This window comes from Sparus aurata, chromosome 1, assembly GCF_900880675.1.
Source record: "Sparus aurata chromosome 1, fSpaAur1.1, whole genome shotgun sequence".
Taxonomy (NCBI): Eukaryota; Metazoa; Chordata; class Actinopteri; order Spariformes; family Sparidae; genus Sparus; species Sparus aurata.
Window position 1 is genome coordinate 14,184,460 of NC_044187.1, and position 13,308 is coordinate 14,197,767.

Genomic DNA, 13,308 nt, shown 5'->3' on the forward strand with positions numbered 1-13,308 from the left:
CTGAATGAAGCAGCATGTCTGTTTAAATTAATAAAGTAGCTGCAGCAGAGTTATGAGTGTGTTACTTCTCCTCTTTGTCTGTAGTTCTCTGGTGGTGTCCAGGAGTGCAGCGCATTATGAAGGTAATTCTAACAATATTAAATCGTGCCTGAATTAGAAGTTACTGTGCGGCTGACTCGTTTAGAGGATACCTAGCACTGACATTTCTGGCTCCAGAGTGCAGAAAAATTTCATTACATCTTTGACAAATCTCAGGACTAATATTCGTCGAGGTAACATTAATCACTCGCCCTTTTTTTTCATAGCGTGAGCAAACACGAGGAGAGAGAGAGAGAAGAGCTTGGCCAGCTGTACTGACAGATTTAATGTTATTCATTTATCCATTTAAGATTCACATCATTCTTTTCATATAATATTCAACACAGAAAAAAAAATGGTGAATAAAACATATTTTGAAGGTCCAGTAGCTTTTCCCACAGAAAATTGGTGTTTGTTATCAAAGCAATGTCCACAGAAGTTCAAATAAGAAAGACGGGATCGTAACAAATCCCATCTCTCTCAGCCTGATCTTTTCATCACACTCTTCTTTCTGGGTTACAAACAGAGTTGCACAACTCAACTTCTTTTCAGTTTCAGTTACCCGAACCTGGATATCTGCCAACACTGACACAAGAGATTTTTTTGCATGAATTCTAACATTATTATCATCATTATTATTGGTTTTATGTATAAGGTGGCATGATTGCTATCAAAAGAGCAAAATTTACAAAAATGCAATTAAATTTAAATGTATTTCAAAACAATTTATTTGACCTATTTGAACCATGTCTGGAAAGACTTGAAAAAAAAAAAAAAAAAAAAAATCAAGTGCACAGCAACTCAACTATTTTTATGTAGATTTTGTAGATGGGAAATTGACAATCAATCAATCAGACTATGGAATCTTGATCAGTTCATCAGTGGATTGACAAATGTCAGTCATATATTGGAATTACGTCAATTTCGGCACTCGATACCAACACCAAACAGTTCACTCCCAACCAAAGCAACAAACAGTTTGTGTATTATTGATCATATATGAGGGGTTTGTATCAGATAAAACAGCTAATCACAGATCACACTTCCACTACAGTATTTTGAAATGACAGTATCGATGGTATAAAAGTGAGTATTGTGCAAACCTTCTTCTAAACATATTTATCCCAATCTTATTAAAACATTTCATCAGGGTCTGTAGTGTTCCTGCTCAAGAAGAATATCTGTAGTTTCTGCTGTAGAAACCCAGACCATTGGCAGTGTTACATGAGATATCTCACAGCACTGTTAAACCATATGAAATGCTTTATTTTGATGTCCACTGTCCCAAAGATGGATGTGTCTTATAGCTTAAAAGGCAAGAAGCGCCCACTGTCAGCTCTCTCAGCTCTTCCCTGATTGGGATGTAAGCATGCAGAAACTGAAGAGGGCTGACTTCTATCTTAGGTGTTTTCAAATTTCAAATCAAGTCCAAAAAGAGCAAGACGGCTTCTTTTTGTGCAAACCACGGAGTCAAGATCACATATTCTCACGCTGTGCTGGCTTTCATTGGCACTGAGTGGCCCTGATCAGCCACGAGGCATCCATCCTTCTCCTGCCGAGCAGCCCCATTGTTCACTATGATGATGAGAAGGCTTTGAGAAGCAGGTCGGCAGCCAGGCCTGGGGAGGTGGCTCCTTTGGTGACCCTCTCCTCGAGGTGGGGCAGAGCGTCTCTGACACTGGGGTGATTCTGAAAATGAAGGAGGACATTCTCTTGGATCAAGCTCCACATCCAAACCTTCTGCTGGGCCCTCCGCCGGCCCTGGAATTCACCGCTGGCTAGCATTGTGTCCCGGTATGACTCCATCTTGGCCCAGACCTCCGGGATGCCCTCGCTGGTGTATGAGGAGGCACGCACCACCTGAGTGCAGGATGCATGTGTGAATTTAAAGCAACTAGTTGGTAGTCTGGATTCATTATATGGATTGGATTTATCCAGCATGTAAAGTTTCAGGAGGAGGCTATCAGAGGCGTTTGTATTCTCCCACTCAGATGCAGCAAAACAAAACTTAAAGACTTGTAAAACAAACATTAAAAAAGCATATATCAGGGTTCGTACACATTTTTCAAGGTAAAATTCAAGCACTTTTCAAGCACTTTTAAGGGTCATTTTTAAGATTTTCCAGCACCTTACTGCTGGGGTAAAATACGTATCTAAAGGAATATATATACTTGTGATTTTTTTCTTCACTTTTTATCACAATTATGTACATTGTATTATGCTGTAAACATCTAAAATTATATTCTATAATAGCAAAAACTTCAGAAATTAATTATCCAGTCTGATCCCAATTTTGTAAAAGACACAGAGTTATAATGTCAAGCACTTTCAAGCACTTAAACTAAAATCCAAGCACTTTTCAGACCTTGAAAACACAACATTGAAATTCAAGCACTTTCAAGGATTTCAAGCACCCGTAAGAAACCTGATATATGTACTGATCTGACAGTGTACGGGTACAAATAAGCACTAAATCTGACACATTTACACTGATTTTTTTAAAAATGTCATTGTTGATTAATGTGAGTTGTGTGTGCCGAAAAACAAAAACAAAAACAAACATTTTTCTCTCTCCACTGAAAAATCAAACAGTTTAGTTTCCTCTCGACAAAGACGGATTTAAAAAGGGGCAAGCTTTTTTCCGAGGATGAAGATGTTTTTAGTGATGCACTTCCATCCCCTAAGAAGCTGTCAAATCACTTCACAAAAAGTGTGAGTATCTGCCTCCTCGTAACACCTTGTTCCCACATGAAACCTGGGGATAAATGTCACTTATGTGTTAAGTACAAGTGACTCCACGTCTCTTGTCGGGGCTTGCTACAGATTCAAGAGCACATGATGAAATTCAGGGCAACGTTCAAAATCAAAGCAGACACAGAAGTGAAAGTGCCTCAGATTAATGAACACAAAAAAAAAAAGTCAGGGCATTCATTCAAGTTGTCCCGGTAGCCAAACGGCTGATAGAGATAACTACGACGTTTGATTACAGGCGAAAACTTTTGCTGCATGTCAAACCATTTTATTCCTCTCCTTGTTTCCTGTTTGTGTCTGTACTGTAAGCTGTCCAATAGGACAAAATGGAGAAAGAATATATGAAGAAATCTACTCAGATATTTCCAATCCGTTGTCATAACATTGTTATCCTTGTTTGGATGGCATAGCTTAATTGTCAGGAGTGCTCCAACACAATACAAGGAGTTTAAAAGTTATTACCATCTCATTTTAACACTGATGCCTCTATATGACCTACATATGCAAACGAGACCATCAGCGAGTGGACCATACATACATTTATGACTTATAAAGGTGCTTATATAAAAGTTAACCTTCTGTCCAGTGAATGTAAAATGAGAAAAGGGAGTCTGGAGGAGAGACGAGAGAAGACCTCAGTGTTGATCCCCACAAATGCTCAACAATCTCCAGACTGCTAAAGTGTAATGAAATTACATGTATCATTTGGAGGTAATTTGACATCAACTGGCAATCGGCGAGGTTGAATGTGACAAGCCTGATAAATACTGGAGGCCTGTGATCAACAGCCAATTATGAATCCTCTAATTACATCATTAAGTTAATCATTTTACAGGGATCTGATTTGAGTCTGATGCAAAAACAGGAAATCAAACTTTGTGAGACTAACCGTATTGCACGTTCTGCTAATTATCTGAGGGCTAGTTCGGAATGAAAAAAATGAAGTAAGAAGACACAACGCTCCTGGTGTCTAGTCAGATACATTTATGAGGTCGTACATGTCTGGGATTTCTGCCCCCACCCTGGAAGAATGGCGTCGGCTGTAGGTTTGTTAGTTGTGCCCACAGCAATTAAAGAAATTAATTAAAATAAAGTGTTCTCCCAGAAACAATGCCACCTCTTTTCTGGGTAATCGACATCACCGTGAAGAGTTTTTCGGTTGATAAATCTACCTTTCATGAAAGCTTTTACTTGACTGAACGGACAACACAGGGCTGCTTTACCATTGCACTTTTTTTTAATATAGAAGGAGTGGCAAGAGACAGATTGAGCCTCAAATGGCAACGGATCCCAAATTTATCCCACTGATAATCCCATAATCCAAGATCATCCCTGCCTTCGAAACACATTTAAAATATCTTGCTAACTCTATGCAGAGTCTCCAAGATCAAACTTTGATAAGCAAGTTTTAATAAGACTTTTCAAAATGTTTTTTTAAGTGCTTTGCAGTCGCAAAAACAAGATAGGAGATAAAGATATGAATTAAATATTGAAATGAAAGACAAGACATTTTTACAAAAAAATTCTATTATAAATCTAGGTGGAGTGCCCCTTTAAAGAAGCACCATTAACACACACTACAACCTATACTTATGATTAACTTTCTGTATAGGTAATCTGTCGTTCAGTCCATTGACATCTATTTTGATAATTAATGAAACTTTTAAGTCATTTTAAAGAAAAAAGTTAGAATACTCTCTGGTTCCAGCTTCTTTAATGTGATGATTTGCTGCTTTTCTGTTTGATGTCATTGTCAACTGAATGTTTCTTTTGATTTTAGATAACAAGGCATTTGAGGATGTCTCACTGGCTCACTGGTATTTTTTTAAAACAATGTTCTGACATTTTACAAAAACAATCCATCAATTGTGAAAATAATTGTTAGTTTGCAGCCTTAAAACATCATATCCGCCTTCATATGTGCTACTGTGTTTACGTATGTGTTGTCCAACTTCTGTATGTTTTTTGAATATTTTGTTACTGCTGTTCATTTTGGTTTTTAATGCTTTGTATGCAAGTCATCTCACTTTTAAGATATTTTTGTGCGTTTGCTAATGTGGTTTTTATTCTATGTTCAGCACTTTGAGACATGCTTTGTGACACTGGGTTCCAAAAACTTTAATTCTAAGTAAGTCAAAGGAGTTTATCATTAGGGCTCACTGTTAGAAATCAAGGTAGCATTCATGCCATTCATGTTTTAAGCTTTCATGTTGAAAAAAGGTAGACAATAGAAGGCGGACTGGTGAAGACAAGAGAAAGCTAGTGGCTAAATTAAAGATTTTGGTGGGCCAAAACAGACAGACACAAAAGAGAGCAAGTCAGCAAAGGTAAAGAAACATACGGAGAGGAGACGATGAAGAGCAGCCTATCAAGTTTTTATGTCGAGTGTGCAGGCTTCTAATCAGCGAAATGCATGACACAGCAGCAGAGTATTCAGAGCAGCAGGAGTGGGGAGTGGGAGGGTGCGGGGTGAGGAGGAGCAGGAGGGTGGGGGGTGTTTCCTGGCAGCTTGCCCGGTGGGCAGATGCTGCATTGGGCTGGGAAAACAAAGGGACAGGCCAGGAACGCAGGCGGGCGAGCTGGGACATGCGGGGAGGAGTGAGACACTGCAGTACTGAAAGCATGATGCTGTGACATCATCCACATCATCATCATCATCATCATCATCATCCTTCCCCTCCCTCCCTTGTCTGGGTCAGCTGACCTCTCAGTGTGATGGCTTGTTGGGTCTACAGAGCCGTACTACTTCTGCTGTGTCTGCCCAGCGGGTCAAACGGTGAACACTTGTCACTTATCCTTTTTGATTTTTTTAAAATGCTAAATCAGTCTGTTGTTGACTCCCTCCCTCCCTCACTTCACACACACATACAGATAGAGTCATTCTAACACACACACACACACACACACACACACACACACACAGATAGAGTCATTCTCACACACACACACACACACACACACACACACACACACACACCTTGGGATTCCAGGACTTGGACTGTCTCCTGAGCAGCTTGAGTGCACTGGTGTATTCAGCCTGGATCCTCCTGGCGGGCACCAACAGGTCTCCATCCGACTTAGTCACCACCACCAAGTCGGCTCGCTCAATGATGCCCCTCTTGATACCCTGGACAGAGATTTTGGCATTAAAGGGGGGGGATGGGGGGAGGGGTTCCATTAACTTCTCAAAACACTGTAAATAAATCTGATGTCTAGACACCTAATCTGCTCTGGGATCTGTATACAGCGTGATGGATGGATTCACTGTAGTCAGCTGCCAGTTTGGAGTTTTTTCTTAATCTGCTATTTGTCCCTCACTGATGTCTACTTCTGACTGATCCAAAACCTGGAAAGCAGTTGAGCTTATTTGCCACAAGAAAAAAGTGGCTTTCACCTGTTGAGGTGCAGGTTCAGTTCAGGTGTTTGTAACCAGCTGGATACTCAAGGCTGGAGTAGCTGTCATTGTTGTTTTGCCTTTATTTGACAAAGATATCATTCTGCTCAACTTCAGTCATATGATGGTGAAAGGGAGCGGCTGTGGCTCAGGAGGAGAGGCAATATCTTCTGATCGGAAGGTCCCCGACCAAGGAATTCTGTCTTTGAGCAAGATACTGAACCCTGAATTCGCTCCAAGGCATAGTCATCGGTGTGTGAGATGGGTAATGCCCATCTGTGCTGTAAAGCGTTTTTGAGTGGTCGGTGAAAAAAAAAAAGGAGAAAAAAAACGTTACAGCTTAAAAACTTGTCTATTGCCAGTTTAAACACTTCAAACTGACAGAGCTGTTGGGAATATTGTACTCATCTGAATAACATATGTTTACCATTTATATGTCCGATGAATTTTTATGTTTCTGTGGCGATGTGTTTCAATTAAGACATAATTACAATAATGAAAACAAATGTCACTCGAGCTGCTTAATGTCACACAATAATCGCCATATTAATCCTAATGAGTGAGGCTAATTAAATCATTAATTTAGCTTATAAATAAACTGATTAGCATATGACTGACACACATATCTTTACATCCATTTTTTTTTAAACTGTTTAAACATTACTACTAAAACTTAATTGAAAAAGATGTATGTTAAAAACAACCTCGTCTGAAGTTTGTTTAATGTATCGCTCCAAGGTTACTGAATACACAAGACACATGCCAGGACACTCTACAGACAAAGGCAGGGAAGAATAATATTAAGTCAACTGTTTTAATTATCAGAACCAGCTTCATAACCTTGAGCATTATTCAACCGACCGTACACATTTGATATTCTTTTTCTTCCAGTTAGTGGCACTTGAAATAACATCTGACATTGATGGGTTTTTGTTTTTTTTCACTGACCTGTAGTTCGTCGCCCCCTGCTGGTGGAATCAGCAGCACAAACATGTCAACCATGTCAGCCACTGCAAACTCTGACTGGCCCACACCTGTGAACAAAACACAGATTTTCACCGTCACCACTGACCAAGAATATGATAAAATATGATGCGTACTGTTACAGCAACAAATCAATGACAAACTGAAAATGCTCACTCTAAAACAACACACATAATATAGAGCCAGAGATTTGATGTATCCTGCAGATTGAAAAGCTAACTTCATTTTACAATATCATGTATTAATGAAGAGCAGAAAAATAAAATGAATTCCCAGTAAATGGTCTCAGTCTTCTCAGAAGTTCTTCTGAACTTGGCAAAATGCTGTCTGAAGCACTGAGTACCAAAATGTACACAATGTTAAAATGAATACTTGAAGAGTTTGTTGATCTTTATTTCTAATTATTTGATCAGATATTTCCTGACTTCAAAATGCAATTTTGTTAATTTTATCCTGCCTTAATTTTGCAGAGTCTTTTAACATAGTGAGGTAGAACAGCACTGGACATTGATGCATTTGTGACATTGGTCTTATTTTGTTTAACACAAAAGAAGGTCATTCTGACATTGTTATCGAGACATTCTGTATCAATACACAGCCGCACTGATGAACATAAATAGAAAAGGATAAAGGACATGTACCACAGTTGCCATTTTTCTGTTAGGGTTAGATACCAATATCATAGAATGATATCATTATATGAGACTACGTATTGTATTATTTTGGATATTGTTAAATCATGCTGTGTTGTTTTTCCGTCCTGGTTTTAAAGGCTTCATTACAGTAAAGTGGTGCCATTTTCTGAACTTACCATACTGTTCCTTTTTTGTCAAATACTTTCCTTCCCCTATCAGCTCAAGACTAGTATTACCTGGGGACTACCAGTAATTTGCAATAATTTTGGAGATCATCTGATTTTAATCTGTTTATTTGTAAAGTAAAAGCTCCACTGCAGATTATCTTCCACAGCCCCCCAAACACAGAGCTCCAGTGATTACATTAGTCTTGTGCGAACTGGCATCACTGTAATTTTGGGTCATATTATCTTTTAACATCTGCTTAATTTTGTCAGACAACTGAACAGTATGAAATTTGATTGCAGCTCATAATGTGTCGAACAGAAGTCAACAGCTGTGCTGTGATATTGGCTTTATTGATGTTTAATAATGACAGAGAGGATTATTAGCAGCCAATGGTTGTCATATTCGAGTACACTAGTACAGCAACAAAGAATCAGTCTTGATGAGTCAAATTCATGCTTGTAATACATGCAGAAAGTGGTTAAAACAACTGTGAACTACTTTATCAAAGAACAGACGCTTCACTTCGCTGATGTTACACAGAGCCTTGACATCATGTGTTGGGTAAACTACTGTGAATTCAACTGAAATACAGACTTCACTTAACCTGAGGGAATGTGCAGCATGAAACATAAATGTGGGGGATCATTTCTAAACTACATGAGGTCCCCTGCTTACACTCTTCCCATGTGAATAGAGCTTTAGTCATGATGTCCAAGTTACTGATGATTACTTATCAAAAATCTTATTCTGTTTGCGTGTTAAAATTTTAGGATAGCACTAATAATCATCCCTACAATATTGTCACAATATAAATTTTGAAGTATTTGGTCTAAATGTTGTCATATTTTAATTCTGCTGCCAGTCCTAGCAATTATACCTAATGTTTATCAAAAAGCCTAAAAATATTGTGAAATGATTTGCCCTGGTTAAATGAAATGATGGAGAGCTAACGGACAAGAAAATATCCAAAAAAGCACACTTTGTATTTAAAACAATGTATGATTACAAAAGGGGGAAAAAAAACATAACATGGTGAAACCAAGATTATGACCACAAAGACATCTGTCTTCTAGGGATAAAAATACTATTAAAGCTGGAGTGAAAATTCACTCTCACATCACAGTGTCTTACCTACGGTCTCTACAAGGACAATGTCATATCCGGCACCCTCACAGAGAACAATGGCCTCATTAGTTGTTCGAGTGACTCCACCGAGTGTTCCTGAGGCCGGAGATGGCCTGATAAAAGCATTCATGTCCCTGGAGAGTTCAGTCATACGAGTCTTATCCCCCAGCAAAGACCCTGCAAAGAGAGGGATGAGGCAGATTGTAGAATAAGATTTACAAAATTTAGTGGAGGAGTGCAGCCGTACATCAAAACATACATAAACTATTGTAATCACTGAACCTGAAAAATAAACATATTTATAGATCTCACAATAATTTCCCACTTGTTACCTCCTGTAGTGCAGGAGGATGGGTCAACAGCCAGCACTGAAAGTTTATGTCCACGTGCCGTCAACATCTTGCCCACCACCTCGATGAAAGACGACTTCCCTGCTCCTGGAGGGCCGGACAGACCTGAGAAATCAACAAAGAGATCAAATCAGCTACAAATGACTCCAAGGACTGATTTCTGTGATGTTTCTGTGACTTAAACAGAAGAGGAGCAGTGTGATTGAAACTATTGTTGAAACTAACACTGATGACTACACCAGAAGCAGCTCATCGTTTGATTGGTCTAAGAGCAACTGCATGTAAAATTCATGATCAGCGCACTGATCTCACTGTCATGTTTTGTACACAGACATGGAGAAGAAACAAGCCTGTGTTTGTAAAAACTGGAGGGAAGGAGTCAACCGAGGCTGTCAAGGTATATTTCAGAATGCAGTAGACAAAAACGTAAGTGTTAAAATTCTACTGGGTGGTCAATCTTTGTAGAAACCTCATAAAACAGTCAGCAATTTAAATAAGAAATGATTGGTTCTATGTTTAGTTCACACTTGCAATGACTGAGCTTTTTGAATTTGCCTGAGAAATGTATGGCATAAAATAAAACGACAGTTATTTTTAAAGAATGCGTACACCTAAAAATCTAAAAGGTGAGTGATAACGACTGAGTTTTAATTTTTTAGGGGACCCATCTGTAAAATTATTCAGGAGAAGCATGTGTTTCTGTGTTGAGGACACACGAGGATCACAGTGTTTTTTTTTATAAGAAAACTTTGACATGAGAATGTACCTCTGGGGAAAATACATCCCAGCTCTATATGAGGAGTTGTACATTGCTATGGTTCTTTCCTGTAGAGGAGCTAAGTGTAAAAACCTTTTTAAAGAAGTCATTTCAGTTTACATTCTGCACGCAAATGCACATTTCTAAACTAAATTTTATTTAAACAAATAACCACAAACAAACAGCAACACACTGAAGATGGGGCTACATATACACTACTCACAATAAGTTAGGGATATTGTTATTTTCACAAGTGCTTTTCCTATTTGGTCTGAATTTTAATGAAATAAGTAAAAGTTCCCTTTGATATTACTAATAATGAATGAGAAGAAACACCATTTTCATTAGTTTAATATTTCTTACCCTAACAATTTAGACAATAACAAGGATGGCCCCAAATAACAAAAACTGACAATGTCAGTAGCGGGTGTTTCCACCATTTGCCGCAATGACAGCTTGACACTGATGTCTCATGCTCCTCACTAGCCTCATGATGTTGTTCTGAGGCAATGCGTTCCACTCCTCCACAAGTGCTACACACAGTTCTGCCAGGTCACGTGGGGGTGGGGTACGATCATCCAGTCTCTGCTTCAGCTGGTCCCAGACGTGCTCTATGGGGTTCAGGTCAGAGGACATTGCTGGCCATACCATATGAGGCACTACGACTTCCTGAAGTCGAGCTGTGACAATTCTGGCATGATGTGGTGGAGCATTATCATCCATGAACAGAAAGTTGGGGGTGTGCTGGTGGAATTGGGGGATGATGATGGGTTCTATGATGTCTCTGAGGTAAGAACGTGCAGTGACTGAGCCATCTACAATAACCAAATCTGTTTTGCGCTGACTGGTGATGCCTGCCCAGACTGTTGCACCTCCTCCACCAAAGGGAACCCTGGGGACCATGTTGACCTCGGTGTATCGCTCACCTCGCCTTCTCCAGCAACGCTGACGACCATCATTTCTGTGCAAGGTGACCCGACACTCATCAGTGAACAGGACGGTAGACCACTGCTGCATTGTCCAGGTCACATGGTCTTGTGCCCACTGCAAACGTTCACGGCGGTGTCTTGGTGTCAGTGGAGTCACCTGCAACTGTAGTCTGGCATTCAAGCCAAAGCGGTGGAGTCGGTTTCGAATGGTTTGTCTGGAAACCCTAGTACCCCTCACATCTAGTAACTGGGCCTGCAGCTGTGTGGCAGTTGCATAACGATGTCTGAGTGCATAGGTCCTTAGGTACTGGTCATCATTGCGGTCTGTCACTCGTGGGGCTCCACTCCTGGGTCTGTCACAAACTCTGCCAGTAGTTCTGTGACTTGATGCAAGTCTGCTGATGACACTTTGAGACACACCAAGTTCACGAGCAACATCTGACTGCCTGCCACCGACCTGAAGGCGCGCTATGGCCAGGTGACGCTGCTCGTCCGTTAAGTGACGTCGCGTGTTCATGGCTGTTTGAATGATGAACTTGGAATGACTTACTGACAATAGCTTTTTATACCCACAGAATGTTGAAATTGATGCCACATTGAAAAGGGTTGTCTTTTAGTTTTTTGGTATTGGCCCCAATATGTAAGGCACACTGTACACAGTGAGACCATTACGTGGAAAACACAAAATGAGGTGTGTCTATCACCCCAATACAATTGCCTCCCTATCCCAAAACTCTCTGAAGTGAAACAAACACCGTATGTATGAAATCCACAGAGTCTCTCACAATATCCCTAACTTATTGTGAGTAGTGTAGTATGTGAGAATGTCAACAGAAAATTAACACTGTCATCTCCCTAAATGTAGAATTTGGGGCAGATCTGATGTGATGGATTTCTTTAAATCAAACAAATACAAAAAAAAAACATTCAACCTCTGAAACTCAGACCACTCACCTACTCTGAAGGCCACCGGCTTCCCTCCATTTTGACTCTCCTGCTCCCTCCTGTAGGCCAGCACCCTCTGCAGCAGCACCTGGGCCAGCTCTTTTTTCCTCGGATGCTGGGTCTCCACCAAAGTGATGGACTCGGCCAGAGAGGCTCGCTGACCTCCGATCAGCCCTTTGTACAGTTTGTCCAACAGTCTCTGCTCAGGACCACTCAGGTCCTGTATGTGCTGCCCGAGGGCTGTGCTCACACCCCGCCTGTGCTGGCAGCTGTGACCCGGGTTGGGGCTCTGGTGGCAGGGGTAGGAGCCGGTGAGGACCCCTCGGTGGAGGCAGCATGACCGGGTGGACGAGGGGACAGTCAGTGAGGAGGGAAGGGAAGAGAAGTGGCGGAGGAGGGAGAAGCCAAGCTGTCGCATTTTATAGTGAATGTGTGGCATCTAGGAGGAGAGACAGGGTGAAAAACACTGAGTCGGTGCTTAATATTTAAACTCACTGTAGCTACAATGTTATTATCTTACGCGAAAGACTGTACATGTCATCCTTTGTGTATCTCATGTTGAAACAAGCTAGCTGTGACATGGTTACATAAATTCCATCACACCAAAGTTACTAAACTGTTTTAACAGTCATCTTCCGTTGGACGTTGAGCTACCGTTGCGGCAAACGTCGTCCGTCCGTCCTGCGAGTGTTAATACATTTGTCAGAAACACAGCTAACAAACACTTCATACAAAAACTCATATTAAGTTTCAAATAGGAATTCAGGCTGACCTCGTACCAGCTGCATGGAGGTGTTACAGGTTACATGACAACGGTTGTTTCATTCCTCCCCCTATTCCGGTTTCCGGTGACGTACGTCCCCGCCCCCGACCAATATTTCCGGTGATTCATTTATACATAAAAATATATATTTAAAACAAGAAGAAAAATACCTCTGAAATGAACTTAAAGCATCGTTTTTTATTCAAAACAAATGTGAAACGTTTTAGCTCGTTTTCGAAAAGTATTAAGTAAAAACGAAAACGTAATTATGACAGTAGCCCATTTTAGCCAGCAGGTGGCAGCAGAGGTTAAACCCAAAAGTTTCTCTAGCTGAAAACCATGAAACATGACATAATGCAATACTAATAGGCTGTGTCTCCAAATTGTACCACAGCTAATGCATTCTTTCTTTGTCAAACAATTGAACCA

At 40.4% G+C, this 13,308-nt stretch overlaps 1 protein-coding gene across 4 annotated transcripts; it reads right to left on the reverse strand.

The window, feature by feature from the left end:
• Positions 1 to 334: 334 nt before the first annotated feature.
• On the reverse strand, positions 335 to 12,977 carry mmaa (metabolism of cobalamin associated A). 4 transcript variants are annotated; one of them, XM_030435594.1, is made up of 8 exons: positions 12,889 to 12,945; positions 12,734 to 12,797; positions 12,126 to 12,555; positions 9,468 to 9,590; positions 9,142 to 9,312; positions 7,172 to 7,257; positions 5,807 to 5,956; positions 335 to 1,938 (listed from the first exon to the last, which is right to left on the reverse strand). In XM_030435594.1, the coding sequence occupies exons 2-8, from the start codon at positions 12,746 to 12,748 to the stop codon at positions 1,654 to 1,656; spliced, it is 1,260 nt and encodes a 419-aa protein (XP_030291454.1). In that variant the 5' UTR covers positions 12,749 to 12,797; positions 12,889 to 12,945; the 3' UTR covers positions 335 to 1,653. The 4 variants fall into 4 exon arrangements, with proteins under 4 accessions (XP_030291454.1, XP_030291476.1, XP_030291464.1 ...); XM_030435616.1 differs by lacking the exon at positions 12,734 to 12,797 and having other exon boundaries at positions 12,889 to 12,977; XM_030435604.1 differs by lacking the exon at positions 12,734 to 12,797 and having other exon boundaries at positions 12,896 to 12,963.
• Between the last annotated feature and the right edge of the window lie 331 nt (positions 12,978 to 13,308).